General features: G+C 39.7%; 1 protein-coding gene across 1 annotated transcript in view; it reads right to left on the bottom strand.

Moving 5' to 3' along the window:
* Positions 1-20400, bottom strand: part of slc4a3 (solute carrier family 4 member 3) — a 78611-nt gene that overhangs the window by 24664 nt on the left and 33547 nt on the right. The window contains exons 4-8 of the mRNA XM_053627371.1: positions 19469-19625; positions 15154-15401; positions 13739-13914; positions 11744-11964; positions 106-248 (exon numbers count right to left, since the gene is read on the bottom strand). Of these exons, the coding sequence (XP_053483346.1) occupies positions 106-248; positions 11744-11964; positions 13739-13914; positions 15154-15401; positions 19469-19625 (945 nt within the window). The remainder of the gene's footprint in view (positions 1-105; positions 249-11743; positions 11965-13738; positions 13915-15153; positions 15402-19468; positions 19626-20400) is intronic.

Genomic DNA, 20400 nt, shown 5'->3' with positions numbered 1-20400 from the left:
TGAAATAATTTTCTCTTTGTAAGGTATGATTACTGTATGTCTATGAAACTGTTGCTCAGGACAGTGGTCTTAGATTGTATCCTTGTGCTTTGTACATAATCTTACCTCATGTGTCTTTTTGTCCATCTTCTTCCTCTTCTTCAGGCTAGATAGAGCAGGAGAGCCGTTGTTTGCCCGAGTAACCTGACATCGAGATGACTTCTTGACCAGGTGTCGTCTTACTCCGGGATTGTCTTCAAACCGGTGACCTGCAAACAAGCATAAAGTTTAAAATAAATGAAATGAGGAAAAATAAGCATTTTAGTGGTAACACCATAAATGTTCTCATTATAAACATGTTTTGACTGAAAGATTATTTAATTAGAGCTTTAACTTGAGCAAAACAACACAGATTAGTGAACAGAGAAACATAGTCGATGTTGGCCAAAAGGAATCTACAAGGCAGAACGAATTATTTTGTGCGGTTAAAGCCACAGGCTTCTCCAAAAACTGGCTCTAATTTAATATTATATCACTTCAACCCACAAACCAAGGTTCGTATTAAATTTGGGATAATTGAAGGCCCAAAGTCATGCATTCTCCCAGGAGCAGAGAGCTGAGGGGCCTGAGGGATAGGGCCATGCCAGGCCACAGTAGGCCCCTGCTGTTTTAGGTTGTCACAGTAGCTGCAGGATGTGCCATATCAAAAGTAAAATTCTGTTTCTCTTTCTTCAACTACATTCTGTTCCATGTCATTCTGACCCTGAGATCTATAACTCCAGTCCAATGCTCAAATCTCCCCCCAAACCCCAGAGTCCACTCATTTCAAACTTTGCTCCTTCTTGCAAAGGGATATTCCTGACAAACATGGCAGCCATGGCTTTTGGTTGGACTCTTTAGTGTTAGAGTTAGTGTGGTAGCAGAGCAGCAGTCCTGAAAAAGAGATTTCAGGCCAATTTGAATGAAAATGTTAGAGAGTGAAACCAGCTCAAACCGTAATGGCATATTAAACACACTATAGAATTATTTGAAGGCAATTTATTATTATTTATAGGCTATAACGCATATAAACTACTATCATATCGCTCTCATTATTCAAATCCTGCTTATCAAGTAATGTATTTTATTATTGAGGAATATACAGTGCTGTGCAAAACCTTTGGGCACGTGCAAAGAAATGCTGTAGAGCAATGATGCCTTCAATATAATGAAATTTAATTTTTCTACATTTAAAAAAAAAATTCCATAAAGAGCAGTAAATAAAACAAAGTCAATATTTGGTGTGACAAAAAAATAAAAATAGTGGTCTCTGATAAAATTTGTGCAGCTTTATAAGGAAAATAGCTGGTAAGTTTTATTAATCATCTTGCAGAACCAGCCACAGTTCTTCTGGAGACTTTGACTGTAGCACTTGCTTCTTATTTTTGCGGTAAAACCCAGCAGCCTTCATTATGTTTTTTGTCTGAAAAGAGGTCTCTTAATGACATACAAACATTTTTCTGTAACATTTGATTTTGTGCTGGAAAACTAATGTTTGGGAATCTAAAATGTTTTTTGTACTGACTTAATAATGTAGAAGTCATAAAATAAAAAATCTATAACAAAGTTTGTACTAAAAGAAATAGGGTGCCTAAAACTTTTGCATGGTACTGTATGTATGTGTAGAATAGTGTACATATAGACAGAGAGTATGTTCAGACCAAAAGGTTAAATCAGATATTTTGGCTTATCTGAATTAAGCAGGAAGAAATTTGCAACAAGAACAGCAACATGGATGCAAACCTAGATGAATGTGAATGATGACAGACGATTACTTGAACATGAAGCATAAACTTCACCCGAGAATTAGCTAAATATGTTGAGAATTGTCAATGGACACTGACCTTATGTTACATTGCCCAAATCTTAATAGCTATCTAACTAGCTAACATTTGCTTGCCTCACACTACTCACTATGTGTGTCAGCATCATTAGTATTAACAACCAAGGGATTTGCATTCATTCCTTCATTTATTCATTAAAGTAACTGCTTTCTCTTGGTCAGGGTCGCAGAGAATCTATAGTCTATCCCAGGAACAGTGGGTGCAAGGTGGGGATACAGCCTGGATGGAACACCAGTCCATCACAGGGCACCACATTCCCACACACGTTCACATGTTAATTCACACACAGGGACAATTCACCAACTAGCATGTTATTGGGAGGTGGGAGAAAACCAGAGAATCCAGAAGAAACACTGGATTAAAAAAATAAACCAGATTTGCTCTGCTGTGTGAACAAAGCTTAAGTGTATACTGTTATCTAATACTATATATTTTCTATGCTATACTAGAAAAGTTGTTGAGTTGACTTAAACAATTTAAACATTTTGGTGTCAAAACAGTAAAACCTAAATGGTTTATGGAAGCAGACTAAAGCAGTAGACTTGTCCACTTGAGTTTATATAAACAGATAAATTAAGATGAGTCTTGTCAAAGGAAATATGGTAGTAGTTTTATCATTTTAGGAAACACTACAGTTGCATCCTAGAATCTGAACTTGGACTTGAGAGCAAAGCTGACTGTCACACAAACAGGGGTGTTCTGTCTAATAGAGCAGAGGAGCTGATCCACTGGATAAGCGCTGAAACAGAGAAGCCCAGGAACTGCTTACATCATTGACAAAACCAAGGACGCCTTTACTGTAAAAACAGAGACTTCTTGTTTCCTGGCAAGTGTTCAAAGGCTACTCGGTTGCCAGAAGTATCTGGATGAGTGATAACTTTGAATGCATTACCGGTCTCCCAACATTTACTTTATCCTTTTGTATACAAATTTTGTATGCAGCATTGTTATTATCGTGATCCAACATTTCAAATGCATTTATGTCAAAAAATCCTGAAATGTTCACGGCAAAAGCAACAGCATCAGTCAATGGAATGTACTCATGTCTCACTGAGCTGGATTCTGAACAGGTCTGGCCTACAGCTGTGTATCTGTGAGTGTGCATGGGTCTGTGTGTGTTTATGTGTGAATGGGATGAGCTGCCTGTTCAATAGCTTTCCCCACCACGTCAACAGCACATCACCACAGGCCCTACTTCAGTTACAACATCAGTGAGCTGTGTGTGAGGCCTAGGCTTTACATTAATTAGCTTGTGTTTCCCCTAGGAGAATCAATAAAACATTTGATTATAACATTCCCATTGATCAATTTCCAATGTTGGGTTTCCACAGAGTAGAGGATGCTTTCACATAGTACAAACAGCTGAACAGAAAAAGCTACTGGACAGCATCACATGGAAAGTACGAGTCATTTTGGCATATTGTTGACTTTTTAACAAGTCTAAATGATTCAAAAATGTTCTATCACCCTTAATGGTTCTTTTGTTTGAAACTCTAGACCACAGGTTTCCACAGGAAACTCTACAGCACAGGTTCCCCACCTTAGTCATGTAGTACCACCTATCCTACACATATTAGTGTTTTTTCTGCTCCAAAAACACCTTATTCAACTAATGAGTTAATTATCAGTCTTGTAGTGAGTGGAGGTAGAGCTGGGAAAACACTAAAATGTGAAGACAGGGGTACTCTAGGACCAGGGTTGTGAACCTGTGCTCATAACTCATAAGTGGTCCACATAAAATAATCAAGGATAATCAAGCACTGCATATGTTCTCCCAGTAATTTTAGTGTTCTGCAAAGCCATGGGGGATTAATATGCGGTCCAAGGACCCCAGCTACCTCCAAAACCATGTTGTTGATGGTACTCACGGATAGGTTCAACAGGAGAGTTGAGGTGGCTGTGGATGGACTCCAGAAGGTCATAGTCATCAAAATCCAGAACGAACTCTTCAAAGTCTTCAAACCCATCCACATGGAAGATTCCGGGGTACTCCTCATCTCCATTTTGTCCTTTCCCAACATTCATCTCCTTTGGATTCTCTTGTGTTTCAGCACTAGCACCTACTTGGTCCTGCTCCATATCTGTCATCTCCATGCCCAAAGTTTCCACCAAACCCTGGGCCAGTGGGATGCTTTCATCCAGAATGTGCTTATCTTGTTGACTGTTGTTCAGAGCTGTTGATATTTGTACAACCTCTGAACCTCCGTTAAGAGTTGTAAGTTTGACCGTCTGGAGTCAGATGGACGAAGCAAGCCTGGCTCCACCTGCAGTGATGGAACTCTAAGCCTTGTAGATCCTCTATATCCACTGGGTGGAGTTCGGCAATTCTAGTGGGAATGCTACAACACTACACATATCCTGTTGTCAGCAGAGATATGCCTCTTTCAACTAAATAATAATAAACAATAAAGTACAGCATAAAAAATGTGTAGAAAGTAAAATAAAAAACTTGCTCTTCCCAATAAATTTACGTGGCATTCCACCATTGTTTGATAAGTCTGGTCCTGTATATCCAACTAATTTCCCAAAATATGGCCTCTCTGAATGGATAAAAGCTTCTAAAAATAGGATCTTGCTTGCTGGGTAGGCAGCATTTCTTCCATGCAAGTGAGTAGCCAAGACACTGGAGATGCCCAATGATTCACCAAAAACAACTGATCTACTTTTTTTAATCCAACACAACCTATTGGATCCCTGTCTAATTTCCATGACAGTACTGATTGATTGTGCAGTAGTGCATGGATAAAAGTGCTTGTCTCATTGCTATAGTGTTGTCCTGTTTTCAGCCCCCCTGCATTGCCAGACTCAATAGTGTGAGCCAGAGGCTTAGAGCACTGTCGACTTCCAGCTGAAAAATCCCTGACAGGAGCTCCCAGGTGGCTTTCCAAAGCAGCAGCAGAAACAGCAGCAGGACAGAAAGAGGCTGATGATGCAGAGTAGCCTGATATACAATGAGCACACGACGAGTGGCTTCGCCAGCTGAGCATCAGATGGAGGCGTCGACTGATACATCACACTTAGTCAAACGACGTCCAGACGCATGGAGCCTCACATTAGGAAGCTCTGTCTCTACATCAAGGGTCTCCATGGAAACCGCTCCCATCTCTGACACACTGTTACCTGAAATGCGCTTATGCACTCCACACACTTCATGTATACGTCAAAACAACATGCCAAAATAAGGCATTTTCAACTTCATTCATTATCACTTCTTACAGAATAGAAAGCAGTTAATAAAATTACTTGAAATCAGGGGCATAAAAATTAGATACCTTACAAAATACCCATTTTAACGCATGTATTATTAGTTGATTTATCCTAATGCGCTCTGAAAATGGTAAAGCCAGACACCAAAAGATTTCAGCAAACTTGTTTTGACTTGAATGAAACTACCAGGACAATAGTGCATCTGTCCTGACATACACTATAAGCACATTAATGTTAATCAAATAACTAACATGGAGGAGAGGTAATGGGTGGAGAGGTTAGTGTGGGTATTGACATGCCTCCCTCTCTGTGCAGTACCGAAATGAAATTGCTTGTTCCAGTGCAGGCCCAAGTCTGTGATTCACTACAGGAAGTATTGTTAAGGGTAATCAATTAGAACAGCTATGTTAATTATAGCCTCAGGACCATGTTCCCAGCTCTCACTTAAATGTGCTCCCCGCCCACTAGCAGACCAGCCCCCCCACCCCACCACCACCTCCACCCCCTCCACCCCACCTTCTCGGTCACTCTCTCTCTCGCTATCTCCATATGAAGAGATAGGCTAGATATCCATTAGCCATTTTAAATCCATGAAATTAGTCACTTAGCACATACACACCATTCATTCAACAGGATCATCAGCCTTTAACTGGCTCAATGTTAATTATGTTACATGTTAATTAACATGAGCAGATTAATGAATTAGTTTTCTTACAATGTAACTATGTGTCATTTACAAATTGCTGTTTTGAATATACAGTATCTCACAAAATGAGTACACCGCTCACATTTTTGTAAATATTTGATTATATCTTTTCATGTGACAAGACTGAAGAAATGACACTTTGCTACAATGTAAAGTAGTGAGTGTACAGCTTGTGTAACTGTAAATTTGCTGTCCCCTCAAGATAATTCAACACACAGCCATTAATGTCTAAACTACTGGTAACAAAAGTGAGTACATCCCTAAGTGAAAATGTCCAAATTGGTCCCAATTAGCCATTTTCCCTCCCCGGTGTCATGTGACTTGTTTTTTTTGTTGCCAGCGGTTTAGACATTAATGGCTATGTGTTGAGTTATTTTGAAGGGACAGTAAATTTACACTGTTATACAAGCTGTACACTCACTACTTTACATTGTAGCAAAGTGTCATTTCTTCAGTGTTGTCACATGAAAAGATATAATCAAATATTTACAAAAATGTGAGGGGTGTACTCACTTTTGTGAGATACTGTATGTTTAGTTATAAAAAATTGCCATAAAGAGATGAATAAAATTATTATTAGCAAGTCAACCCTGTCCAGGGTGTACCCTGCCTTGTGCCCCATGCTCCCTGGGATAGGCTCCAGTTTCCCTGTGACCCTGAAGAGGATAAGTGGTATACAACATGGATGAATGGATGGATGAATTAGTAAGTGATGGAAAGTAAAAAAAAAAATCTGTAAAAAAAAAACAAAAAAAACAATAAATTATATTGTATCTAAATTAATACTTAGAGAACCACAGGTGTGTTTAGATCCAATTCACTAAAGCCATTTTAAGTCAATAGACATCCCATGCATCAAAGGAACAGAGATAAAGAGGAACATAGTTCTCATAAACATCATGTGGAAAACATGTTATTACAGGCACTGCACAGCCTTTTTAGAAAAGAAGGGATGATGACTTATGATTGCTGGTTTCAGAGAGATTACCCTAAAGCTCTAACCAAATCCGTGACAACTACATTGGGCATCCTGTACTTCTATGTCCTTCTGAAGCTTAAAGGACATGAGCAATGGTTACTGACTGCTTCCTGATGCCACATACTAAAGCTAGGAGGAGTAATCTGTGGTTTGTTTTCTCATGCCTTGTGCTCAATTAAGCAGATTTTATTAAGGATAATTGCTGGAAAAATAACAGGGAGCTCACATCCCAGTCCCAGTGATCCCAACTATATTTCTATATGTCAGGACTTGTTTACTACAATATTTAATGGAGTTTGAGTAAAACTGGTCTAATGCCAGACCACTGTTGGTTTAGTGCTACATTGACCCTGGTCCTGCTCTCTACAAAAACACATTTATGATTATGGACATGCACACAACAGGCGTTCACAAAATGACCCATCCAAACTGCAGCCAGTGCAAGTCTCAAATAGCACACTTCCACCAAACACTAAATCCCTGTTTGAGTAGCTGTGTCCATGTCCCATGGCATAACTGTTCCACTGTAGGATAAGTAGAAGGTCTCTTGCAGGTTCTTGGATTTTGTAACCACCAATTGATGAGTTAAATACTACAACAAATTTGTAGTAGCATATTCAAAGTCAAAATAAAAAAATAATTTAAAAAAAAACAGACATATAGCTTATTTTCTGTGAAAACATGCATGGCGCAGTCACTTGTCTAATTTATAGGACAGAGGTTGTCAACTGCAGACTGTGGTCTAGACCCAGAAAAAGTATTTCAGTGGACCAAGTACATGAACAACTGTGGAAGAGTAATATAAACTTAACTGTTGTCTCCATTCAGTCACGTTAGTTGCTTATCCAGACCAATGTAAGCAAAAAAAAAATTATATAACTGGACATTTACAAATTTAAAAAGAATACCCCTGTTATAGGGTGAACTCCTGGGCACGCAGACACAGAAGGTTTGGTCTGCACTAATTGTGGCAAGCAATCTAATATTTTAATCTCAGTTAAATTGGGAGAATGTGTGCAAATTTTATTAGATGATTTAGAAATATAACACAAATATAAAGAACCACATATTTTTGTGAGTGAACATTAAATGGAGTTCTGTAAGACATATAGAACACTACATTGTATCATTATTATGACAACATATCTTATATCAAAGATGCACATAGTGAACAGGAGGCCATTTGGGATTCAGCCTAAAATGAAGATGGGATGGTTCAAATATTGAGACAAATATGAAACATAACAACTGCTATCCATCCAAAGAACCTTTGAGCAACCCTATTTCTAGAAGTGTATCACAGCACAGGTGATTACTAAGACTACATGGGAAGCCCTACAATTTCATTAGAATGTGTTAATGAAATATTTAAATATTAAATGTAGAAATGTGTCTATAATATTCATCACATTTGGTTAAATTAAATATTTTAGTGAATCAAATGATCAAATATCTCATTGCAATGTCATGCTGTTCATTCAGTTAATACAAACTGTTTTCAGTGGACAGCGCTGCCTGTGTTAAAATCTTGAAGCCCTTGATAGAAACACAACTTCTATGGGACCCTATGGCAGCGTCTATTACACTGTGTTTTAATGGGAGCACAGATTAACAACCGAACAACAGGCTTTTTGTACATCATTTTGCATCCCACTTGGACTCTGGGGGTGAATGGAAGTGGACAGGTGGAATGGTTTTTTCATATCATGATAGGTACCTCAAAGGGGCAGAACCTCGTAACCAACTGACAATGACCAAAATGGTAATGAACATACTTGACAGCTCAAACTTACAGATACACTAAATGGCCCCTTTGCTGTTAAAATAACCTTCACTCTACACTGACACTAGGGTTGCTGTGGGGTTGATTGTTCATCCACAAGAGCATTAGTGAGGTCGGGCACTTTTTCAGGCGAGGAGGCCTGGGGCGCAGTTGGCATTCCAGTTCATTGCAAAGGTGTTCAGTGGGGTTGAGGTCAGGGCTCTGTGCGGGCCAATCACGTTATTTAACTCCAACCTTGGCAAATCATGTCTTTATAGACCTTGCTTTGTGCACAGGGGCATTGTTATGCCTGAACATGTTTGGACCTCTTAGTTCAAGTGAAGGTAAACTGAAGTGCTAAAGACATAATTCTGTGCTTCCAACCTTGTGGCAACAGTTCGGGGAAGAGCCAGATATAGTTGTGATGGTCAGGCAGGGTTGGGAGGGTTACTTTAAATATGTATTCCGTTACAGTTACAAATTACTTCATAAAAAATGTAAACAGTAATGTAATCCAAGTATCACAATATGAAAGTAATGTAATATGATTATTTTTGGATTACTTCAAGGCCACATATGTAAATAAAGTCAAGAAAAAAGCAATATGATCTAAAATACTGTTTTGAGCTTATTTTAAGCTTAAACATGTGCAATGGTTGGATTTGTTTTACTAATATAAATGATTAAATAAATAAAAGATCACTGTCCCTGATGTGGGATCTTAATAGCGTTCAAAACAGTGTTACTATGAATGCAGACTTTAATACATTGAAAAAGACACACTCTTAGCATCATGTAAATGTATTTTTTCCTACATTCTTTTGAATGTATATGGAGTAAAATAAAATATAAGATGCCATGAGTGTACCTTCTGCCATCATTTACACATTTGAATGTCCATGCAATACGAAGCAAAAAGATAACATGACATTAAAAATGACCTTATATGGCCATGGGCATTGTTTCGACTCAGGACAGCTGTCATTTGCTGCTATTGTCAATAGGGCTGTGATGATGGCCATGACAACCGCACCACCACGGTGGTAATTTGCCAGTGCAGTGGTGGAGTGCCACCTGCGGTAGTGTCACATCACATGCCACATTAATGTTTCTGCCTGAGTGGGCACTAAGACAAGTACAAAGTACAACATTTTTTATACAAGTGTAATAAAAATAACACGTTGCAATATTAATTTGTATTTATAGCCTACTATATAGTAGGAGATTTGTTAATACACAAATTATATAATCATAATCAAATGCCTTATATGGTGCTGTCTGTTAGTTTGGCGTGGGTTTGTTTGAGCGTGGCAAAATCCAGCCTGCGATTTCACTTCGGGTTCTGCCAATGTGATGGATCTTGTTGGGAAAACAAGAATGATCTGGGAACATTTTGGATTCGTGCCTAACAAGAGAGGTGAACCAATACCAATTTGGATGAAGCCATATGTCGGCTTTGTGGGGGGAAAAATAAGTGTTAAACGGGCAAACACTAGCCCACAAATTTCAGGAGCTCCAGGCATGTCACCCGGTCGCATTTTTTAAAAATTTTATTTAATATTTAGATTTTTAACATATTATTTAGGTTACTGTCCTACTGGTATTTCTTTCAAAGTTTTATAGGCTTGTGGTATATTACACTTGTAAAAGAAAGAAAGTATTCATCAGAGAAACATGTGACCGCGTTTAACTCCATCTCTTTATTATCCACTTCTTCTCCTTCCCCTTGCAGGTCAATCACAATACTGTATCCCACAGCGCCCTCAGGCTGTTCCTCATTGCAACAACACGACAACAAGGCTGTACTGAGTTGTTTCACTGACAGAAATGCTAAAATAAAGCCTCATTAAGTTTTATTATTTATTTAATTTAAGCCTATTATATTATATTATATGGCGCACAGTGCCGGCTAAAATGAATGGAACCATCTACAACAAAGTGGTACGACCAGCGATGCTGTATGGTCTGGAAACAGTGGCTACCACAAAAAGACTTACTGCTGCTCTGGAAGTAGCAGAGATGCGAATGCTAAGATTTTCGTTAGGCCACACTAGGCTAGACAAAATCCAAAATGAGCAAATCAGGAAAACGGCCCAAGTCACACGCTTCATGGACAAAGCAAGAGAAGAGCGACTGAGATGGTTTGGGCACGTAAATAGAAGAGGGGTAGAGCATGTCACATGAAGAATGCTCGGAATGAAAATCCCAGGAAAACGGAAACGGGGAAAACCGTACATGGCCCAAATAAGCATCACTGGAAGACACCCACGACAGAGACATATGGAGAAAATTGATTCGCTGTGGCAACCCCTGAACTAGGGAAAAGCCGAAAAGGAAAAGAGAGAGATATGGCGCACGTGCCTTAGTAGTTAGCACGTTCGCCTTACACCACCAGGGTTAGGGGTTCGATTCCTGTGTGTACAGAGTTTGCACGTTCTCCCCATGCTGTGGGGGTTTCCTCCGGGTACTCTGGTTTCCTCCCCCAGTCAAGACATACATGGTAGGCTTATCGGCATGTCCAAAGTGTCCGTAGTGTATGAATGAGTGTGTGAATGTCTATGTGATTGTGCCCTGCGATGGATTGGCACCCTGTCCAGGGTGTACCCCGCCTTGTGCCCCATACCTCTTGGGATAGGCTCCAGGTTCCCCGCTGTATGGAAGATGTATATTATATTATATTATATCATATTATATTGTGATATAAATTTCACTTCCCAGGCCTGTGTTCAGGTATCCACATACTTTTGGCCATATAGTGCATTGACACCTAGTCAGACAGAGAGCTCAGAGCTGCAGTAGTGGTCAGTAACCTAATACATAACAGTATTACAGAACTACTATAACTTTGTTATATTATCTGTGTAATTGGTAAATGGTGTACATTAAATGGATTTTTTTGTTTAATTATAAGTCTAGCTAGCTAGTTGTCACTACCTTCTTTCGTGAAATTTAGCTAGCTAGTTAGGAGTTTAGTGCAGGCACTACTAATTAGTGTGACCTGTAGCAGACACTATGAATCATGCTGACTGGGTCTTACTTATGAGGACAGACTAAGAATTATACAGGAGGCCAGACCAACAGATGAAACAGATAAAAAGAACACACACAGATATATAGGTACATACTCCAATAGGTATATACACCTATGCTTCCCCTATTTTAAAAACAACCAGCCGTTAATGCAGTACAAATATTGTAAGCTGCAAGCCCCATATTGCCACTCTTACTTTTCATGTCATCCAGGTCAACAGTGGCAAGCATTTGAGCCTCTGCTTCGTCCGTGGGCACTTTCTGATAAACGGCTGTCTCCATGGCAGTCATGCTGCCGATGCAAATGCGTTCTCTCAGGTCGTAGTTGGTGCGCTGGGCTCCGCTCAGCCGGTGGACAGGTTTCCGGCAGAACCAGGCCAGTGTTGGGACACTGGCCAACTCTAAAGATGGACTAAACCTGTAGAGCAAAGACACAGCTTATTCAGAACACAAGGGCACAAGGCACATACCATTCTTACAACATTTCTGATGCATACTGCCTTGTCAAATGAGCTGAAAAAGGCCTTCAGGCCATAACACCCACAAAAAGTAAAGTACTGTAAACTACACTATCTGCTACTGTTCACATATGTGCTTCAAAATCAAGTTAACACAAGTTCACGTTTCTCTCTGGCTGTTCAGCACACACTTCAGTTTTTGTACAGAATCTCAGTCAGCCAGCAGAGGGAGCTCAGGTATAAATTTGTCAGGGCATCCCTTGTCCCAGCAAAGCCATTTCTTCTTTTGTTCAACTCCAGTAGTACACCATCATGCTCTTTATTTAACATGCTAATTTTCTGTGGACCAGTTTACAATTTCCAGATTTGTGAATGCTTGTCCAAATGCCATTATAGGGAGCTCATACGCAGTAATGGAGGGACTCGATCTCTGCTTTCTTCTAGTGCATTATTTATCAATTTACAAATTATTTATATTGTGCATGCCATGGAGATACACATCACATGGATAGTACATCTCTGGAACATTACTAAATTTCACATTTATTTATGTAAACATATTTAAATGTTGCCATTTTTCTACAAAAAGATCATGTTTAAATTTGCATGATGACCAGTTAGATCTTTTGTGTTTTTTACCATAATTAAAGAGAGCTGTATTTGCTAAATTATAGAGAGGAGAAGCATCTTATGTAACATCTTATTGTAAGATTGTATAGTTAAATGCAGTCTCTTAACAATACAGTGAGACAAATTAACAGATACTAATGTTAATAAAATAGTAATAATAACTTTAATTCATATAGATCTTTCATGATTCCATAATAAGGGCTAAAATAACAATATATAATAATATCTGACATTAGCTAACTAGCTAACTTTATCTAACCTCACCAATATGTTAATATTAATTAATTGGGCAAATCAAAAATTGCAATCTAAATTAATCTAAAGTGCAGCTTATGTTACCAAGAAAGCTTAAAGCCCACTGTCCTGAAAACTATACTGTATAACTTCACCATATCAACAATTACACACATTTTAAATCAATTTATGTGAAGTGTTCACCATACAAGTCCCTATAAATTAGCCATTGCTATATAAATGATAACGTATTAGAACAATCACATTAATATACACTTCTGATTTGTCTTGCAGCCTGACAGAGGCCATGCTGTTATAGAAAATTAATCTACCCTTTCTGACCAATCAGATTCAAGAATTCAACAGTGCTCTGGTATAATCACAATTAGTCATAAAGTTTCATTTTACAACCATAGTGCCATTCCTAAGAGAAAGGATGCTTTACAAAGACATAAAAATAAAAGTAAAACAAGAAGCATGAGACCAGTATAACTTGGGAGCCTTTTTTCTGAGATGAATCCTAAACTTCTGGAGTGTATAAGGACGTATTAAGAAATATACAAGACTGAAACTTCCAAGGCTAATATAAAATCTTCACCATTCAAATGTATCATTGACAATGTACTGTTTGTGGAGATTTGCGGTTTCTGCAAAAGATAGATAGATATTGTAGATATTGTTTCCTATTGTGTCTCAGGGGTTGTTTAGCCTGTGATACCTTATATATTAAAGTTGGATTATGGGTATATTAGCAGGGTATTACACAATGCATGAAAGACCTGCCAGTGTTACATTGATATTCTACAAAATGTGCGAGTGTTACAAAATGTTTTGGAAAAAAACCTAGTGATGACTTGTTCAGCTACTTACCTATGTAATGCTTCTTCATCCTCATCCTCTTCTTCTTCTTCCTGTTTGTCATGTACTTCCTCCTCATGTACTTTTCTGGTGATGGGCAGCTCTGGGCTTGGGAGACTCTCATTCTCCACGTGGAATGTGGGGAGAGGAAGAGGTGGCATCATCACCCCCTCACATTCCAAACTAAACTGAGAGAGGACAACATGCATTAAACTCTCTTTGCTCTTTTGTACACACACACACACACACACCAAGAAATAGTGCAAGTTCTTCAATGTGCAGTCAGCAGATTTGTATCTGTATACAGTATGTGTAACACATTGTTGTGTCAGCGCTTTCCTGCACACCTCCACTAAACACACAGTCATCAGATCTCATACACACCTAAATTTTGCATGTCTTTAGTATATGTGTAAATTCATACACTCTTGCGCACACATGCACACGCACACACGCACACGCACACACACACACACACACACAAAGCCAGCAGATATTCCTTCAGTATATATACAAACCCAGTATATGTATAACCCCATATATACACACTCACACATACAATTCATTGGAGGTCTTGTAACAGCTTTCTTTTTAACAAAGCAGAACCAATCCTATTTAACAAAGCCATAACTAATGGTTCTCATAAAATATCTGACTTCATGCCTGAGCATAGCATGGTTATGATGACTAATAGGTCATATTAATAGGTCAATATTTCATTTAATCTGAAATATTGGAGGAGCTCAGGCTCCACAGCAGCCACCAAGCTGGCAGTTACGATTATATGCCTACACACACACACACACACACACACACACACACACACACACACACAAATCAGAATCATATATCACTTCTTTGCTGTTCTGTTTGCTATATAACTGGTTGGTTAACAATGTTGAAGAGATGAGATCTGAGATTTTTCACAGTTCTTATAACTGACAGCTACTGGAAATTACTTTTGTAAAATCAGCATTTGCAACCAGTAACATTGAAGGTGTGACGAGTGAAGCTACTGAATATTTTTGCAATGCTGTTCTTGTAACCTTGTAGGGCTGTGCATACTGGGAGGAGAGTGATAAGAGTCCTATTTAATATGCATAAGCTAACAGACAATTGCCTGGCGTAACACCGAACCATCCTTTCAACTCAGAAAGAAGGGCAACTTATGTCCTCTCAGATTCCCAGCCAATGATGACTGGGGTATCCTTGGATTTAAACACATGATCTCTCAATTAATTAGATTGGCATGCCACTAGGGAGCCAGACAAGAGCTCTCTTTGACCTTAGCTAGGGTGTGAATGCATAAACCATCTCCAAAACTGTTACTAATTCCATAATAATGAAACCAGGCTGACTTTGAAATATTTATCCTATAAAGCACTAATACTGAATCATAGACATAAAGGCATGTCACAGCTAATTACCTGCAACTGTTGTTCAGGGGGCTCAGTGGGCGTGGTGTCCTGGCCCTGCACTTCTGACTCGGATTCTGCCTCCTCCTCATCTACCTCATGAATGGTGGGTGTGACGTCAGAGGGTGGCATAGATGTCTTCTTTTTCCTGCGTTTCTTCTTACGCCGACGCTCCATGCTGAGCACCCTCTTCCTGAAGCGCTGTGGGGGTAGGTGGGTGGACAGTGGGTGGTGCGTGTGGTGGAACGTGTGGCGGTGGTCTGGTAGAACAGATGCATACACAGAACAATACAAACATATACAGTATTTGACAGATTTAATTGCTTGAAATTCTCTCAGGAACTACAAAGCGTTACTGCAAATAGACTGTCTCTGTTTATTTCTCTTTTGTTTAGTTAAAATTGTTATTTTAACACTTCGGGGTGTATTATGGAGTTTAAATCAGAACTACAATATTGTAATATGCACTCCTAGTACCAGATCTTACAGGTACTTCCAGAGTGCAAAGCAACTGTACCATGGTCCACAATTACTGATAAATAGTGTAAGCTGGCCAAGCAATCCAGAATGTGGATGTTTTTTTAGTTTTGCTTTCCAAGGACAGGTACTCCAATTCAAAGTTCTACCATTCAGACTCTCTGTATAAGGCCACAGATGTTTTCAATATTTATGCAGGTGGTCCTGTCTTCTCTGATTATCAGAAAAATCGCATGTGGCCCCCTGGCATGAGAACACATCAACCAGCAAGAACTGATGGCTTTCTGTCTCTCTTACCAGTTCTGAGACTTTGTCACATGCTAGTCCATTCAGACAACATTGTGACAGTCAGAAACATCAATCATCAACGCAGCATAAGGTCGAACGTCTCTCTTTGCTTTGCAAAGCAGATCCAGGTGGACCCATTTATGGTTATGGACTATACAATAGCGCAGTGGGACCATTATTCAGTCCTGCAGTGGCAGTGACTGCACCCAGAAGTGGTGTCCCAGATCTGGAAAAAGTTTGCCAAAGTGCAGGTGGACCTTTTCACAGACGCCAAGTCAGCACATTGTTGATTGTTGTTCTCCTGAGTGTACCTGGATAGCCTGCTGCAACAGCATTCACCGACCCATGAAAAGCCTCATCATCTACTGTACACCTTTCCAAATATACTGCTGATTCCATTCACATTGCACAAAATTCAGCAGACTCCTACTTGTGGCCCAAAGATGGCTGGCAGGGCCTTGGTTTCCACTGGTACTTTCATCCTGCTGGTCTCCTTCCTGAGCAAGTCGGCTAGGCCAAATGAATGGAAAGACTTCACACCCCCAGCCAGGTCACTGATGCCTGTGGGTTTGACCCCTTGGAACAAAGCACAGACTGAGGACTCTGACCTAGCCGTCCAGAAAACAATCTTGAATGCAAAGGTCCCTAGCACATGCCAAAAAATCTAGCAAGTAATGAAAACTCCTTCAGTTTATTCCTAGGGGGCAATTCATTGTTTTTATGTAGATCATGACAACAGAGGGTTTACCTTTTTTTAAGACTATAGAAGTTAAAAGTTTATCATGCGTGGGGCACAGAGGCAAAGTGGTTAGCACGTTTGCCTCGCACCTCCGAGGTTGGGGGCACGAATCCTGCCTCTGCCCTGTGTGTGTGGAGTTTGCATGTTCTCCCCATGCTTAGGGGTTTAATGCATTGTATCCTGATGGCATCTCTAAATTGTCCGTAGTGTGTGAATGGGTGTGTGAGTGTGAGTGTGTGTGTGTGTGCGATTGTGTGATGGGTTGGCACCCCGTTCAGAATGTCCCCCGCCTTGTGCCCTGAGTTCGCTGGGTTAGGCTGCAGGCTCCCCATGACCTTGTGCAGGAAAAGCGGTACAGAAAATGGATGGATGGATGTTTATCATGCATACCATGTATGACTTGCAGCATATCAGCATAACACAGAACAAATCTTCTGCTGTCCTAGTAACAACCCATATGGCCCTCCGGGCAACCGTTCTATCCTTTTCACATTTTTGTCTTTGTTGAGACATTAAACTAAATGTTTCAGCTGTCAGAAAATTTTTTCTCAGACATCAAATGCTGGGATGCAACGACATTATCATTAAAAAAATAGCAGTGTGCTACAATACAGCCTTAGGTGAATTGCATTTTGAATTTGTCATTATAAGAAATATGTCTCTCGGCATGTATAATTAGTAAATGATCACAAGACAAGAGAAGACCCCTTTCATGTTGCCTCTGTGAATTCTTCTTATTCTTTTTCCTCAGTGAATCATTACCTGGTACCAAAATCATACATTCCCTGCAATGTATACAAGAAGAAAAAACTTGATTTAAGAGGTTTCTAGAGGGAAACTGAATTAAGTAGTAGCAAAAAGTTGAGTTGAAGAGAGAAACATGGATAGAGAAACAAAGAGAGACAGAAAGAAAGAGAAGCCAATCCACTGAAGATCAGACAGGTGTTCTCCTCAAGGCTAGAGCTTTTAAACTAAAGCTAATTCATGGAAACCTGCTGCATAGCCCTATAGAAATCACTCACTTTGTTGGATGATTATGAAAAACATGATCATTTGTATTAAAAACAAAAGAAAAGCATTTGCAATTATTCAAGCAAGTCCTGATATTATTTACAGTGCATCCAGAAAGTATTCACAGAGCTTCACTTTTTCCACGTTTTGTTATGTTACAACATTATTCCAAAATGGATTAAATTCATTATTTTCCTAAAAATTTTACGAACAATACCCCATAATGACAATGTGAAAGAGGTTTGTTTGAAATCTTTGCAAATTTATTAAAAATAAAAAACAAAAAAAGCACATGTACATAAGTATTCACAACCATGACACTCAAAATTGAGCTCAGGTGCATCCTGTTTCCACTGATCATCCTTGAGATGTTTCTACAACTTGATTGGAGTCCACCTGTGGTAAATTCAGTTGATTAGACATGATTTGGAAAGGCACACACCTGTCTATATAAGGTCCCACAGTTAACAATGCATGTCAGAGCACAAACCAAGCCATGACGTCCAATGAGTTGTCTGTAGACCTCTGAGACAGGATTGTATCGAGGCACAGAGCTGGGGAAGGGTACAGAAACATTTCTGCAGCACTGAAGGTCCCAATGAGCACACTGGCCTCCATCAGCCATAAATGGAAGAAGTTTGGAACCACCAGGACTCTTCCTAGAGCTGGCCACCCGGCCAAACTGAGCGGTCGGGGGAGAAGAGCCTTAGTCAGTGAGGTGACCAAAATACCCGATGCTTACTCTGACAGAGCTCCAGCGTGTCTCTGTGGAGAGAGGAGAACCTTCCAGAAGAACAACCATCTCTGCAGCACTCCACCAATCAGGCCTGTATGGTAGAGTGGCCAGACAGAAGCCACAACCCGCCTGGAGTTTGCCAAAAGGACTGAAAGGACTCTCAGACCATGAGAAACAAAATTCTCTGGTCTCATGAAACAAAGATTGAACTCTTTGGCCTGAATGGCAAGCGTCATGTCTCGAGGAAACCAGGCACCACTCATCACCTGGCCAATACCATCCCTACAGTGAAGCATGTTGATGGCAGCATCATGCTGTGGGGATGTTTTTCAGCGACAGGAACTGCGAGACTAGTCAGGATAGAGGGAAAGATGAATGCAGCAATGAACAGAGACATCCTTGATGAAAACCTGCTCCAGAGCACTCTGGACCTCAGACTGGGGCGAAGGTTCATCTTCCAACAGGGCAACGACCCTAAGCACACAGCCAAGATAACAAAGGAGTGGCTACAGGACAACTCTGTGAATGTCTTTGAGTGGCCCAGCCAGAGCCCAGACTTGAACCCGATTGAACAGCTCTGGAGAGATCTGAAAATGGCTGTGCACTGACACTCCCCATCCAACCTGATGGAGCTTGAGAGGTCCTGCAAGGAAGAATAGGAGAAACTGCCCAAAAATAGGTGTGCCAAGCTTGTAGCATCATACTCAAAAAGACTTGAGGCTGTAATTGGTGCCAAAGGTGCGTCAACAAAGTATTAAGCAAAGGCTGTGAATATTTATGTACATGTGCTTTTTTTGTTTTTTATTTTTAATAAATTTGCAAAGATTTCAAACAAACTTCTTTCACATTGTCATTATGGGGTATTGTTTGTAGAATTTTGAGGAAAATAATGAATTTAATCCATTTTGGAATAAGGCTGTAACATAACAAAATGTGGAAAAAGTGAAGCGCTGTGAATACTTTCCGGACGCACTGTAACTAGGAATGTAGTATGGCACAAATTTCCTCACTGCATTTTGTACTCTGAAAGACAGCAGGAGAATTTTCTGTAGTTGTCCAAAAATAGATATACTTACATTCAAAGTCCTTTTCATTGTAGCTGCGACCCATTTTGTCTGCACCATTCATGCCAGACTCTGTAATGATGTCCCCAAAACGCTCCACAGACAAAGCCCTGTCCCAGTCTTCATCCTTCAGCCCTTCTGTGGAGCCCTTCTCCTCCTCGGCCAGAACCTGAACAGGAGAACAGAAACACAATCACATAGTCAGTGTCTGATTGATGTACAGTGGAGTCCGAAAGTCTGAGACCACTAGGGAAAATGCTAGTGAAATTTTTTTTATTGTTTTTCAATACAAATGATATTTTCAGCAATAACTTCAGTGAAACGAATCTAGTAAATTTTTACATGAATTTCAGAATTTCTTAGTATTTGGTATGTCCCCCTTTGGCTTTAATTGTAGTGTGCACTGAAGCTGGCATAGACTCCACAGGTTTGGGTAAAACCTACTGGTCATTGTTAAATTAAATCCATCAGATTGTCATCTGATCACACACTCCACAGGAAGGGATAAGACTCAAGGAAAATCTGACCTTTTGCACAAATGAGTTAACATGGTCAATATCACAAATTGGTTTAAATTTACATTGTGACCTAAAAATAGTGCAGAATTGTAAATACTGATTAGTTAAGATATTGAACAGATTTTCAAGTACCACTGGACCCTACAATGTATATGAGATTGGAAAAGTGAACCACCAGGTTATGGGTTTTTATGCCAAGTGATGTAGCTCTGTGATTGTCAATGGCCCTGTGATTCCCATCAATACAAAGTAACTTCAAAGACAATTTTGGTGCAATATTGTATTAATTTCAAGCATGTTTGTGCTAGTTCGGAGAGTCTATGAACTACATTATGAAAATCATTCTCTCTCTCTTTTTTTTGGCTCCAAACTTGGAACAAATATGGGGTGGGAGGGTGAAGGCTAACACATGCCTTTTCTGAGGTG

Source organism: Ictalurus furcatus, chromosome 6, assembly GCF_023375685.1.
Source record: "Ictalurus furcatus strain D&B chromosome 6, Billie_1.0, whole genome shotgun sequence".
Classification (NCBI taxonomy): domain Eukaryota; kingdom Metazoa; phylum Chordata; class Actinopteri; order Siluriformes; family Ictaluridae; genus Ictalurus; species Ictalurus furcatus.
Note: the sequence above shows the minus strand (reverse complement) of the source record. Positions and strands in the feature narration are given on the sequence as shown.